A 15,265-nucleotide genomic window follows, 5' to 3' on the forward strand; every position below is an offset into this window, starting at 1 on the left:
GTTGGTGTCCCTTTACATATTTCTGCTACTCAGATCACATCCAAACTAGCCAGAGACTAAGAAAGACCAACGAGCAAATAGTATGTACGCTGTGATCAGGGCCGGATTAAGACCTTCAGAGGCCCTAAATAATTAAAAGGTCTTGTTGCCCCCAAATGTATTCACGCCAATTTTTTCTTTATTCCTTCTCTCTCTCTCAGCTTTGGTTAGCTGCATATATTCCATGGTTAAAACCGGCAATGTAAAACATTTTAGCGCCTTTTTTTCCTGAATACCAAAGGACATTTTTGAGGTACCCCCTTTCCTGAATGCCTAAGCAGGTGCACATATTATTCAGCACAGTACTTAATTCAATTGCAAATAATCTGGAACATATAAACACTTTTAAATCATCCCTTAAAAATAAACTCATGAATTTGAAAAGCATATTAAGTACACAATAATCTTCTGTTTCCCGAAATACAAAATAATATGAATAAGTATTTTTGTTCCTGTTTTGAATGCTGATTTAATATGCATAACCAAATGAATTTATTCTCAAAATTAAAAAACAGCTTTAAAAATACTCACACTTATTTATCTGTAAATTAAAATGTTGGTCAGTCTTCTTTCCTGCATTTTTGTAACTGCTGTTGGATTAACCGTGATATTGGCTTAACTGTGAACTTATTTTGGGTTAACTGTATACTGTATTTTATAAATAGTGTTGCAGAGCTCCCAGCAATACATGTATTTCAGTAAATTCCAAGTAATACATTTTGTCTTCATTAGCATTTTCCTCGCCCAAAATTTGGTTTGGTTTATTTAATTATGGCCAAATACTCGAGGAATATCCACCCTAACAGAAGGGATGCCATCGTGGAAAACTTTCTAAGGGAGACTCTTATGCATTACACATGGAGAAAACCATGGAAATGCCCATGCAGTCAGCCCATTTGCCGGAACTTGAACCCAACACCGAACTACCAGAGTTTAGCGACTTTACCGCTCGGTCGCTGGTGGGCCTCTTCGTCAAAAGAGTGGTGCGGATTTTAATTAATATTATTATTATTTAAAGAATGAGAGGATAAAATTTTGAATGGTCACATCTTTATTTCCTTTAACGTTCACATTTTAATCTTTAACTGTATGCAAATATCTTGCACCTAACAGGTCAAGTAGGATTCTACGGATTCAGAAATACAATTTTATTTTTTGTGAATACATCCAAATGTAATGCAAGATACATCAAAAACAGCTGATTGTTTTCAAATTTGAATGCATTAAATGCAGTGGTGCTGTTAGAGTGATGATCACTCTGGAGTTTTGTAAAACAATAAATAATATTATACAATAAATTCTCAAAAAAAGTTTGGTTCATTTAATTACGGCAAAACACACTAGGACTATCTGCCTAAGGGGAGGGAGGCCTTTCTAAGGGAACTGGCTCGTATACACATCACACATGGGGAAAACCACGAAAACGCCCATGCAGCCAGGCCGTTCGCGGGATTCGAACCGCGGACCGAACTACCAGTGTTCAACGACTTTACCGCTCGGCCGCTCTCAAAATAGGATAAGTCAGGTTCTGAGTATCTTGCATACAGAACACATAGAATATAATTTGCATTAAAATTCTGAATGTAATATATAAAATGACATCATCAACTAAAATTATAAATCATTAAAAATAATTGAAAATTTTAAATTCTACTGTCAAATTTTCTCATGTTTTCTCTCAGTATATAAATAAACTATGAACATTTTTTTTTTTTTTTCCTTGACTCTATTAACAGCATTTTGGACGCTTAACCACAAACAATAACAAAATCTTTTGCCCCGATTGGGACTCGACCCCCTATGGAGTAGAAATCCCCAATCCCCGCGAAGTCCCGTGATTACAAGCAACGACGAAGGTAATGATCAACAACCTTTTGACCTTTAAACCTACCCATGGAACTTCTTTTTTGAAAGTACCCCTCTTTGGTTTCACAGACCCTCTTCAAAATAGTTTACTGCTATAGTGGCACTAGAATGGAAAACTCAGCTTTTACCTTTGTTGTTTCCTCTTTTTTTCGAGATCCGTGGGAGGGACAACAGTTTCCTTTCCCCCTTGCCATTCTTTTGAGGTAAATAGAAACTTTTGGGGATTAAGTCCTTTGAAGAATACACATCCGCAAAGCCCCTGGTGAAACTGGAGCCGGAACTTTGTGTTCTTACAACATGCTGTCAAACGCTAAATAGCTGGCGTAGTTGACATGAAACGCAGTCTGTAAGTAAAGAACTCCCCGCCCCTTCGTTAGAAGATTACGAATATCTCTTCTTTACCCCACAGAAAACCTTCAGCGATTTCATTTTGTAAACAGGAATGTTATGGAATCGAAGAATAAGCATACCAGATCACACGCATTCTTATGCAGGCCACAAGGCAATCAGTTGGAAAGCTCTGCATGAAATTTGTTATTTAATCATGTTATATATTTACTTGCGTATCTTAAAGTCAAAATGTTAGTTGAAATATGAATTTATTATTCAGCAACAAAATAGCTTCTCAGTGAAATGGTACTTAAAATAAGAGTCAAAAACAGAGTAAAAGTCAATACACAAAACTGAATTTGACATTTATTCGACTGCATGTTAAAAAGCATTGCATCATTATCTCCCCATTATTGGTGATAATTAAACTCGGGATATACACGGATAATCGAAGATGGCTTTAAAACAGTGAAAAAATAAGAATTTCAAATGTTTTAAATAGCGCACGTGCAGACACAGAAAATCGTAAAATCTGTTTGACTAAGAATAGTCTTAAATGTTGAATACACAAGTTATTCTCATTATTTAATTTAATTCTTACACCTTTAAAAAAGTGAGCCATTTGCCTAATCAATTAAAGAAAATAATTCATTGGTTTATATCTGAGAGTAGTTAGTCAGTGTGCTGACCACTACACCACGAAGGCACGCTAGGAAGGCGGGAGAAATACCTTATAACTTTCTTTTGATTTATTACCAAATTTTATCAAAATATACGAACTTCCGGTATTTCCTATGCTTTAAAAAAATTAAATTGTCATATTATTATGAAAGAACGCTCAGATAACTATCTACTTGATTACAAAGTTGACTGCCATAACAACACAGTAAATGATACCGACATGGTTATACGGAATACTGTTCGCACATTTTTTAGATTTTATTTTGCAATTTGCAGATTACATTTTCTTTTTTTTTAACTGCAGCTATATTTTTGAAAGTATAAATTATGGTCAGCTACACCGTAGAGACATTAGGTAATTTTGGAAGCAGAAGAGGTGAAAAATATGCAGCGCTTTCGCCGAGAATCGAACTGCTGACCTCTGGAACACGCGCCCACCATGCAGACCACCACACCACGAAAGCATGCTAGGAAGGCGGGAGAAATACCTTATAACCTTTTATCTTCATGCAAAATGGCACAAAAAAGCAATGCATGGAAGGCTATATTTGTGCTCTTTCTTAAAAAATTATTTGTTTCTAGTTATTTAAAAACAATATGAGCGCCATGGTTTTTCGATATGTAAAACTACGATAGGGGTAATATAGCCAATAAGAAAGGGAAAAAGCGTCAAAGGTTGGCTTCAGCGGAAAAATTGTTACAAACACATATCCAAGAGAAAAACGGAATGTTTCGAATGTTACAAAGGTAATGCTGAAAGAAAATCCGCCAAGACGAAGGACAATTGCAAAATTATTAAATTGTGGAGTGGCAACTGTAAACGAAGTGATTAATGTTGGTTTGAATCTTAAGGCAAAAAAATATAATGTCCATCATCTTTCTTCACGTCATATCGCCGAACCGGAACGCGCTGCAGAATTGTTTATAAGAAATATTTATCCCGACAAAAATGGAAAAATTTTATCTCAGTAGAGGAATTTTGGGTATATTTAAATGACTGCTGTAAAAAAAGATCCATTTATTACTATCAAAGAGAAGGAAAAAATCTTAAAACATGGGTCAAAGAATCTAAAGAAAGTTTTTTAAAAGGATTTATTTTAAAAAGATTGTTGTTGGTTTTTCATATAACGACAAATTAAAAATGAAGTGAATGAAGAAAAATACTCAGATCAATTCCACATATTATAAGAAACATATTTTATAACCAATTTTCTGATATATAATACCTCCTCTTTGCTCACAGTGCCATCAATCAACAGAATTGCATCAAGACAAAACAAGCAGCCCACTTCAAAATCCACTGTTAATTCTAGAAAAAATGGAGCAAGAAGCGCATAATCGAGGCCATAACCCTTCACTGATACCCCTACTAAATCTCTTGATGCATCATCCATAGATTTTTGTGCTTTGGGTTTCTGTCGACTCCCCGCGCGTCAATGCGCTATCCCTGGATAACAAGCAGTCAATTTTCTAACAGTTATACCATAGCATTAGTTGGAGTATCAGAGTAAAGCTCTGAAATAGTTCATCCTAAAGCGGGAAGTAAAAATGAGAACATATCAACGAGTCAAAAGAGTCGTAGACGAGTTCAACCACAGTCCTGAGCTGCTACACACGAGATGAAAAGACAAGAATACAAAAAATACAAAGCAAGTATTAGCCAGATTTTTAGGGAGAGTCAAAAGTTCACAGGTACGCAACATAGTTGGTGTGTATTTAATTATGGCAAAGCACACTAGGGCTATCTGCCTAAGGGAAGGGATGCCTTTCGTGGAGGACTTTCTAAGGGAAACTGGCTCGTATACACGTTACACATGAAGAAAACTACGAAAACGCTCATGCAGCCAGCCCGTTCGCGGGATTCGAACCTCGGACCGAACTACCAGTGTTCAGCGACTTTACCGCTCGGCCGCTGGTGGGCCGGTACGCAACATAAGAAGCAGGTAAAAGAGTATATGATCAACAGGTAAATGTGGTGCAAAATGACATATTAAATTGGAGAAATTAGACATGAAACGGTACAAAATATATGAAATATGTCGGACACGTAAGATCTTAGTTTCTTTGCACAATGTTGTTAATTTCTTCCAATATCTGGTAGAAAATGTTTGTTTTCTGACCGAGGTCATTTCCACAATTTCTCATGTCTGGAATTTTACGCCTGAATATTTGGGTGAGTTTGTTTAAGTTACTGCCAAATAATTTTTGAAATTCAGTCATAATTTTCATAAGTAGATCTCCGATTCCACCCATTTTAAAATTATTCGTAGGATTCGAGCTTGCGTCAGTTAAATCGGTATTAGTGTTTACATGTGTCTGAACGGGTTTCTGTGTTTGCACGTGTTTCCTTTCAGAGTTAAGGGCCTGTGCATAATTGACGCCAGGTCTGATCGAAGATTTACCTGAATTTTGGGTTTCTGTCCAAACGTCAACCTAACAAACCTACTTGGACTTTGTAAAGCCGTTCAAAAGAAATGCCATTAAATACTCATCCGGCATTACAAAAGGCTTTATTGTCTTGGGAATTATGGTATAGAAAGACAGTAAAGAATAAGAGTTATCAAATAGAACATTTAAAACGCAAAAAAATTAGGTTAAAAAAAATCTGAAAATTTTCAGATTTTAAATTATGTCCAAAGGGGAATTTTTTTAACGTTTTGTGTGTTACCTTTATTCATTAAATATCGTATTCTTCGCACTTAAAGCATAAATTTCAGTTCAATAGCAATGTCGCAAAATCTAAAATGAGCCTATCTTTAGAATTTCCGATACGCAGTTCCGCACGCTGGAAATAAAAAGGTTTCTCCTCCCCCCCCCCGGTAGAATGTTGCCATTGCTCGCTTTCAAATCGTTGAGTTTGTTACCCAAAAATTCGTTAAAGTTTTACAAAACGTGAAATCGATCATAAAAAAATTTCCAAGTTTCAGATTTGGGCTTTCCACATGCCCATATTCGCAGTAGGTTCGCATTCAGAATTCGATGGCTCTACCGTTGTTTCGACTGTACCGTTGTTTTATCAAAATGCGAGAAATATACATGCATTTATGCAGATTTTTCATTATTTAATTTCTTCAAATATAATGCAGGACTCTAATAGTTGGTGGCAACAGTTTGAAAAGTGAAACGGGCATTTATAGTGATTCAACGCAAACTCGCAAAACGAAAACAATAGTCCTTCAGGGACAAAGCCCCTTTGGACTAAAAAAATACTTCTGTAAATATAATGAAAATTGACTAAAAAATGTGCGAACAGCCACTGTATTTATCGAATGCTCAGATATCAATCTACTTGATGATACTGCAACTTTCAAGTTATTCTTTAATTCATATTCTCAGATGTAAATTATTACACATTACGATATCAGCACATTCGAACAGAATGCAAATAATATTGAATGTTGACTGCGATAAGCGCACAATAAGTGATATCAGCACATTCGAACAGAATGCAAATAATGTTGAATGTTGACTGCGATAAGCGCACAATAAATGATATCAGCATATTTCTATTTCAATCCTATTGTCGATATTTATCAATTAAAATAAACAACATCTGCCTCCTCTTGTCATCATCGACAAGTGTAAACTCTGTTATATCTCTGTATGAAATCAGATTATCTAAATTTTAATTTCTCATCTATCATAAGTGTAAAGCTATTTCGAAAATAATATTTTAATAAATTATCAATTCCTTACGCCCACCATTTAACACCAACAGTAGCAGATAATTCAGTACATTGCAACTGGTATTATTAATAATCTTCTTTATAATGAGAAACATTTTGTAGAGACATTAGGACTTTTTCGGAAGCAGGAGATCTGAAAAATGAGCAACGCCTTCGCCGGGAATCGTACCACGGACCTCTGGAATACGCGCCCAGCGTTCTGACCACTACAATACGAAGGCAGGCTAATAAGGCGGGAGAAATATCTTATAATTCGAAAAAAAAATTCGCACTTTGTTTGGCAGTATTCATTAACGAAATGTCGTTATAAAAGTTTTCTGATTTACTTCAAAAAAGCGCTTGCTTTCTCCAGTGTTATTTCCTCTTACAGAATGGCACACGAAACGTCAATGATCTCATAAAATTTTTAATATTATATATTCAGTGTCAAAAATGGACATTCGAATGCTTTCGTTCACCAAAAATACGGTAGATATTAAGAAAATCGGCCCCTAATTTACTGCGAAGCAGCAGTTTACAAGATGGCGGATAACATCTGGTTCAGTGTTTTTGAACAAACGAAGAGTCTGGAAGCCACACAAAGATACTTTCATGCCCACTTTGGTACAAGACTCCTTGCAAACAGACCTTTTACAAATTAAGTCAACAATTGGAAGTCACTGATGGATCTGTGTTGGAGAAATATCAGCGGCGCCTGATGCACATACACACTGAAATAGCAACAAGTCTCTAATATGAAACATTGGGTGAATCATTGGGTTACCCAATGATTCACCCAATACAATGGGTGGTAAAGCCCAATGATTCATACAAGGAAGAGCTTAATGTTATTCTTGATAGTCTGTATGAAATGTTTAATGTGTGCGTAATGTCACATTGGTTTCTTGAAGATTAAGATGGGAGACCGCGGTCTTTGCATATATCAGATATTAATCCATGTGGTTTCTTTTCATGGCATCTTTTGAAAGGTAAAGTATTCGCAAGGAGGCCTTCAAATGTAGCAAATATAGCAATTCAATCATGAAGTTATGCCGTGCAATTGCGGAAAACGTGTGCCGGAGGTTCGCTTAAAGATACTGTGAAGCAAGTGGGGGACACATTACATGTATTCTGCGCTAAACTCATTTTCCATGTTCAGACAGTTAACTATGCATTCATTTCATAATAATTTTATGATAAATAAATGTGTAATAACTAAAAGCGAGGGTATGACGTTTCGTGTGCCAACCTATATATTTTTTCTGGGTTACAAGTCTCCTCAAATTGTATTGCTTTAATCTTATTGCAAAATTGCCCGAGTTTTAAGAAGTTACGCTTAATATGATGCTTATAATTTTATAATAAATATGCTTGAGCAAAATTTATTATAAAATTGTACTATTGTGAAGTATTAAATATTTTGAAGTTTGTATTGTTGTTATTACTATACTAAGTTCATTACTATAAAATGTAAGCTTATATATACATATACAACAAAGTTTGTCACGGCGACCATCTCTTGAAGTGTATTAAACTGTGTGCAAGTGTGTTCAAAAAGAAATGTTACTATATACCATTAAACAATTTGCTATAAAAGCAGAGTGCTCTGGGATTCGTAGACGGTATTCTATGACAAATGGCAATGGCGGAATCAGAAGTATAATAACGTCTGAGTTTCACCCAGAGAATCAAAGTATAGCAATAAATGTCAACATGAATTCTGCATTATTCTGATTTCTCGGCAATCTTGGGATTACAAGGCGAATAAATTTTCGCGAATTTTATCGATATTGATGCCACTTACTCCAACTTTTAAATGAAGCTATATTAAAAAATATTAGAAAGAAAGAAAAATGTGTTAGTAATGAATTAGAATGATATTATTTCTTAAGCGTTGAATCTGCAATAAAAATTCTAGATAACAGACTCACAGTCTTGAATTTAAAAAATAATTTTTAGTATTTTAATGAATAAAAGTCATTTGAATATGATATATACAAAGGCACAAAAAGCAACGCGCTATCCTCTGTAGTTCGACAATGGTAAGCACTGAACAAATGAAATTTTGTAGGTAGAAGCAAATGTCCCTCTATATCATCCATTCAAATTTTCATCCCATGACTCCATGAATGCATTCTCGAGAATCCCAAGACAAACTTTCTACGACACACACTTTCTACCATCACATGCCTTGTCAAGAGCAGTGGAAACCAACGCACACCAATTTTTTTGCACTATAATCTTTGGATTAGCCGTTAGCACATATCCTTTTGCCATATCTGTATGCTCCATGATCTGTCTTCAGCTCATCCATGACTGATGCGCTTTCAGCGGTTGTGACGGCTGATAGGCTATCTTACCATGGCTGGGCCTGTTACTGTCACCATTCCGAAATTTTTGAAGCCATCAACACACTTCAATTCATTGTGTAATCTCCATAGATAAGTAAAAGCTAATTGTAAATCAATGTTGCTGAATTATCTTCAGATTGGTGAAGGAATTCGATTACTTCACGTCGGTGTAATAGGGTTTCATGTCGATCAATATGTAGTGGTTTTCCAGCAGCAACAAGAATTTAAAATTGGGAATAGGTTAGGTGGTAAAGGACAAATACTCTTACCTACGAAATTTCATCAATCTAGTGCTTACCAGTACTGAACTATAGTAGATTGTGGGTGACTTTTTTACCTCTGCGATAGGCAACAAAAATTTATCAACTGAAATTTAAACTTTCTTTTCCCCAATAGGCTGTTCTCAACACGATGCGGACAGAATGCAAGTGCCATGGCGTGTCCGGTTCCTGTACCATAAAGACATGCTGGAACACGCTTCCTGCTTTTACTAAAACAGCGGACTATCTGATGCGACGATATCAATCAGCTAAGCGGGTGTTTGCTTTCTGGGGACCTTCGGGAAATGTTATAACTTCAACCAGAAAGAAGAGACCTCTGTTCCTGAAGACGAAAAAATCTAAGAGACCACACAGGAAACCCAGGGCGAGAGACCTCGTGTATTTAGAAACATCTCCTAATTATTGTGAACCAAATCCTGCGAAAGGATCACCGGGGACTGTCGGTCGCGTATGTAATCGTGACATCAAAGATAAGCCTGAAAGTTGTGCCCTAATGTGTTGTGGAAGAGGATATAACACGCACAGATATAATAGGACAGTTCAGTGTGAGTGTAAATTTTCTTGGTGCTGTTCTGTTACCTGTCGTTCCTGCATCCAAGCAATAGAAAAGTATACCTGTAAATGAACTGAACTGTGCCATTTTACTTTGAGAATGAACTACATTTCTCAAAGTGAGAAATCAGAGACAAAGTTTAAATTATAAATAAAACAACAATAACTTAACAGTGTACCTTCATATCATCCAAAACAAACTTCAAAGAAGTTGATATTTAAATACTTCTACCTGAATTGTGAAGTAGTTTTAGAGGAACAATCCCCTTCGAAATTCTTAAAAATACATATTGCCTGCCCCCTCCAAAATTTGCTGAGAGGTAATTTTTAAATTTTTCTTTATGTTAAAAGGTTTATTTGTATAAATAAAAATTATAATTTCAAAGTAGCCCAATTAATAAATTTTAAAAATTACTCCAAATATTAAAATGGTATTTTTTTACTTATTTTATCCACATAAGAGAAGTTGTGGAAATTGAATTTGACGCATGGCAAAGCATTCATAAAAAATAATTTCAGGAATATTAATGGCAAATAAAAACGTTGAGCAAATAAATATTTATTTGGAAAAGATATGATCCATACAATAAAACTACCAAATTTTAATTTTCATATTGCATTAATAGATAAATGAAAAAATATTAATTTATTTCTTATCAAATTACATGCAACAAAGAAAATATCAAATTAGTTTTGAAATTAACAAAAGGAAACTAATATCACACGCAATACTGCAAATTCGAATACTTTTGCAACTTTGTAAAATTCTTTCATATAATTGCATATTAAATACAAGATTACTCGTAAAATATAAAACTCGATTAATTCAAAATTTTCAAATAATAATCCTAGATGCGTAGAGAAACTGTTAAAAGGAAAAATTTTCGTTTGATTTTTTGCATTATTTCTGCTGAAAGAAAGTTATAATGTCACACAATTACAAAATTATACTTTTAAGAATGAATGAGAACGTAAATACTTTAAATGGCTATCATAATATTTATTCAGTATAAGGCGTAACACTGTACTGAATGTGAGGAGAATGATGTACAATTTTTACTCAGTATGAGGAGAAAGGTTGAATAAAATATTATGAGATAGACAAATTACTTTAATTTGAGTCAACGGAATCAAGAAATACTGACGAGATCGGTGATTCATTCATTTAGAGGCGTACGATTAAATTAGACTAACACTTTTCTGAATAAACTCTACGCATAGTTGTTTGAAAACAATGGCCAGAATACATACTTTGATGATAACATCATTTTCTTTTTGCTAGTGGTCTAAACTGGCTACTCATTTCAAATTTGTGAAATATTTTATATTTACATGAATATTTAAAAACCATTAAGATGGGGAAATGAATGCTATTAAAATATGTTCACATATATTAAATTGTAACCCAGTTATAAAATGATAAAAGAACAATATCTAGTTGAAAAGTACCTAAAAATGTAAATTGTGAATTATTAGCCCAAAAGGGAGTTAGCCGGAATAGGCTATTAGTCTCAAAATAGAATTTGGCGGCGTATCATTTTAAATGTATTTCTTTTCAAATTGTTGCCCTTTTAAAGGAATTAAATAATGAAGAATCTACATGAATCTATGTATGTATGTTTTCTAAATGTGAAAAAATTATGGTATCTAGGGCCATCAAATTTTGTATAAAGTAGTCCTCCACCCTAACATGTGCCCTTGGAAGGGTGAATTTTAATTTCGAATATGTTTCATATGTTGTAAAACTTTAATGAATTTTTAACAAACTCGGCGATTTGAAAGCGAGCAGTGGCGATATTGTATGGATTAAAACATTGTTATCTCCACCGAGCAAGACTGTGTATAGGAAATTCCAAAGATATGCTGTTTTTAAATATTTTGTGATTTTGCTATTCAACTAAATTTTATGTGATGTATGTGGGAAGAACGCGATATTTAATTAATAAATTTAACACATAAAACTTTAATAAAAAGCAAAAAAAAAAAAAAAAAAAGTTTATTTAAGCCAAAACTATACAGTAATAAGATAAACTGAGAAAAGACTGGAAAAAAAAAATAGAAAAATCTATGCCAACACTTAACACTTCATCGGAAGCTCTAAACACATGCTGCTTTTGAATTTTTTGTAATTTAGTTGTTGAATTGTATATGACCTTAAGTGTGAAGAAAATGATTCTTAATAATGAAGTAAAAAGACAAAAAGAAATGAGTTAGCAGGAGTGAGTGCAACAGCAGACTGGTAGACTGCGAGCTCAGCGACAGCGTAAGAAATCTTAGCAAAGCCTTTTGGGTGACCGTTAAAATCTAAAATCTTTCGTTTTTTTTTTTTTTTTTTTAAAGAAGCTGAATTAATTTTTTTTTAAATGAACTTCGTTTAGTATTTCACTTATTAAGTATCATTCGATTAAAATTTTTAAAATATTCAATGTATGCAGATTAATCAACCACTCCATGCATGTGTAATCTATGAAATGCGTTAAATCAGAAAAGCATTAAGAATTCAGAATTGATATTGCACCAAGTTGAATAAATTAAATTTCTTCCTTATTTTCTAAACTTAGAATTATATTAGATTATTGAATGGCAGTATTTCACTGTTTGCCTCGAAATTTTTCTCCAGATTATCAAAAGAAGAACTATTATACTTACATTTCCTACTCTGTTGCATCCCAATCTGCTAAATCAAGCAGCCCAAATTTTAAACATTTAAAATGACATAATGGCAATACATTTTTTAAATGTTCAATCATTAAACGCATACAACATATGCTCTTTAAGTATTATTTTATATAATATAGCAATAAGTATTACAGGCCGCAGACAGTATTTCAGAGATTATAATTTAAAAATTAAACTAACTCTTAATAAAACAGAAGAGAACACACGCCAAAGTGAAACATAAAATTAACAAAGCAACAACATCGTGTTTGGTTTAGTCAAGAACTTGATCGATTTCGAGGTCAAAAAGGTACAGGCTCTTTTACATCAGGAGCAAAGAAATCTGCAAGACTGGTAAGTCTTCATCAGGCGGAAAGAAATCGGCGGATTTTTTTCTTTCTGGTGAAGAGGGACCTATACCTGTTTGCCGTCGAAATCGATTCAGTTCTTGACTAAATTAACGCCAAAAACAAGCTTCTTGCTTTGCTAATTTTACACATCTTAACAGTTGTAAAATATATATATATATGAGTAATATATGCAACTTAAATTAGTATATCTTTTTGCTGTTTGAGTACAGTTTTATACTAGTAAGAGTCAGGAACCTAGTTTTATTATTTGTTATGAAATAAAATGTAATACTGTATAGAGACATTACGTTTTTTTTTAATGTGAGGAGAGATGAAAAATGAGCAATGTCCTCGCCGGGACTCGAATCATGGACCTCTCGAATACGCGCCGAGTGTGCTGATCACTACACCACAAAGGCATGCTAAGAAGGCGGGAGAAATACCTTATAACTGAAATTGTAATTTTACGCATTCTTGATTATAAATTTAGTAATATTTGGAAAAAAAAAAATCTAGTTTTGGCTTTCATTGAACTTTACTCATTTTAAATCGTTAAATGAAACAGTTCCATAACTTATATATAAAAAAAATTATATTTAAATAACAACTTATTTTTTATTTAAACATTAATAAAAAATCTTACAAACTGGGGAGAGGGAGCAATAAGAATGATGTATGTCTAGCAACAAGCTAGATTTTTTTTAAGTTCCCCAAATAGAAAGAAAGAAAAAAAAACCCGTTAAACTACAGGCTTGAATTATAAATAATTTTATCATGGTAAGGCAATATATGAGTTTACCTTTCTGGGAGATGATCGCCTCATGTAAGCAGGAAAGCCAGCTTATGAAAAAAATATGCAGCCAGTCGATTCCACTGCCGAGAAGCTGGAGTAAACTACCAGTGTTTTACAGATTCTGCCGGCCGCCCCCATTAGCCCAGCAAAAAAGCGAACAAAACGAAACAAAAACTACATTTTGGAGCACAATGCATAATTGTGCAAAGATTTTCTTTTAAATTTCTCATTTAACTGGGAATAAAAACTGGAGCTTCATAAAATAAACTGAAAAGCTACTTCACTTTAATACAGGCATTTGAAAAAAAAGTGTCCAAAGATATGAAACAAGTTCCTACATACTTTTCTTCAATTCTTGGTGGAAACATTCCAGTATTCTATGTAATAAACAGCAGTAAGTTGTTTCTGTTTTTTTTTTTTTTTTTTTTTTTTTTTTTTTTGTTTGCCTGTTTATGAATCACATGTCTGGTAACCAACTGTATTTCAAGCAGGTTTGAGAACATTTCATTATTGTAATTAAATAATGTAAGATAATCTCCACCTTTAAATGTAATTAAAAGCAATGTAGATCGAAAATCTATTCCAATAATTCTACAATAAAGTAAATGTTAAACCTCCAGTCATTGTTTCTGTTTTTCTTTATTTATTTCTTTACAGATAGCTGAACATTTGTACTGTTGTCAATTATTTAGATAACAATTTTATTACAACAAAGCATTTAACTGATTTAAGACAAATAATACATTTAAAAGTTATAAGATAAACTTATAACCTCTAAAGGTATTTCACTGATGCTGTTATTGTGATTTATCTCACTTTCTGACAGTGACAGTAATGGGGTTATCATATCTAGCGACACACTATGTTGTAAGAAGCTTTTCCGAGAAACGAGTTTCTTCCACCCGTAGATAAAGCGAGAGATTTTTACTCAAAACATTTGCACTCGACGATATCTTGAGGATACGCAACTGAGATATTTAACAATTGTAGCGAAAATCGTTCGTTATGCAGTTCTATCTCGCGCAGCAGAGGGAGAATAGAATGCGGAACTACTCTTATATACGCCCTCACCTGGCAAGAAACTCCACGGTGCCATATTACTATCTAAATTTTTTGTCGACATTTCGAACTTTAAGCCTAAAATGTCTCCGAAAACATTTCACACATGCAAAAACCACGTTTTGAACACACAATTTCAGCTGATCCGAAACTAAAACAAAAATTTAGATAGCAAAAACGTAAAGTTTCTAACCAAAAATATTCGACAAGAATCCATGTACACAGCGATATGTTTTAACTTAAAAAAATGTCTACGAATTGCACAATCTAGGCACAAACGAATCTACGAACTACGCACACCTCGCTTTAATAAATTACATAACAACAATAAATTTCAAAGAATACCATGTACACAGCATCCTGTTTAAACTTAAAAAAAAATCTACGAATTGCACAATCTAGGCATTGCGCACAAATCAACAAAATAAACTAAAATAACTAAAATTACAAACAATTCAAAAAACAACAATAACAACAGGAATTCACAGTAAAAAAACAATGAACATACCATTCTACAAAATAAAAACAGTAAAATAAAATGCACTTACCATAATACATTCGTTAATAAAATTTCGCCAGTCACACACCGTCTGTGAACAAAAGTGCCAGGATTTTGCTATATCACATGTCTTTCTGCGAT

General features: G+C 33.7%; 1 protein-coding gene across 2 annotated transcripts in view; it reads left to right on the forward strand.

Moving 5' to 3' along the window:
* LOC118190940 (protein Wnt-7b-like) overlaps positions 1 to 14,178 on the forward strand; it is a 385,777-nt gene extending 371,599 nt beyond the window's left edge. For both annotated transcript variants that reach the window (XM_085819318.1, XM_085819320.1), the window contains exon 4: positions 9,329 to 14,178. In XM_085819318.1, coding sequence (XP_085675444.1) covers positions 9,329 to 9,838 — 510 coding nt within the window. In that variant the 3' untranslated portion in view covers positions 9,839 to 14,178. The remainder of the gene's footprint in view (positions 1 to 9,328) is intronic.
* The last annotated feature ends 1,087 nt before the right edge of the window (positions 14,179 to 15,265 follow it).

Source organism: Stegodyphus dumicola, chromosome 6 (genome assembly GCF_044657685.1).
Source record: "Stegodyphus dumicola isolate Sdum_Otavi_A_Nest chromosome 6, ASM4465768v1".
In the NCBI taxonomy this organism is placed as follows: Eukaryota; Metazoa; Arthropoda; class Arachnida; order Araneae; family Eresidae; genus Stegodyphus; species Stegodyphus dumicola.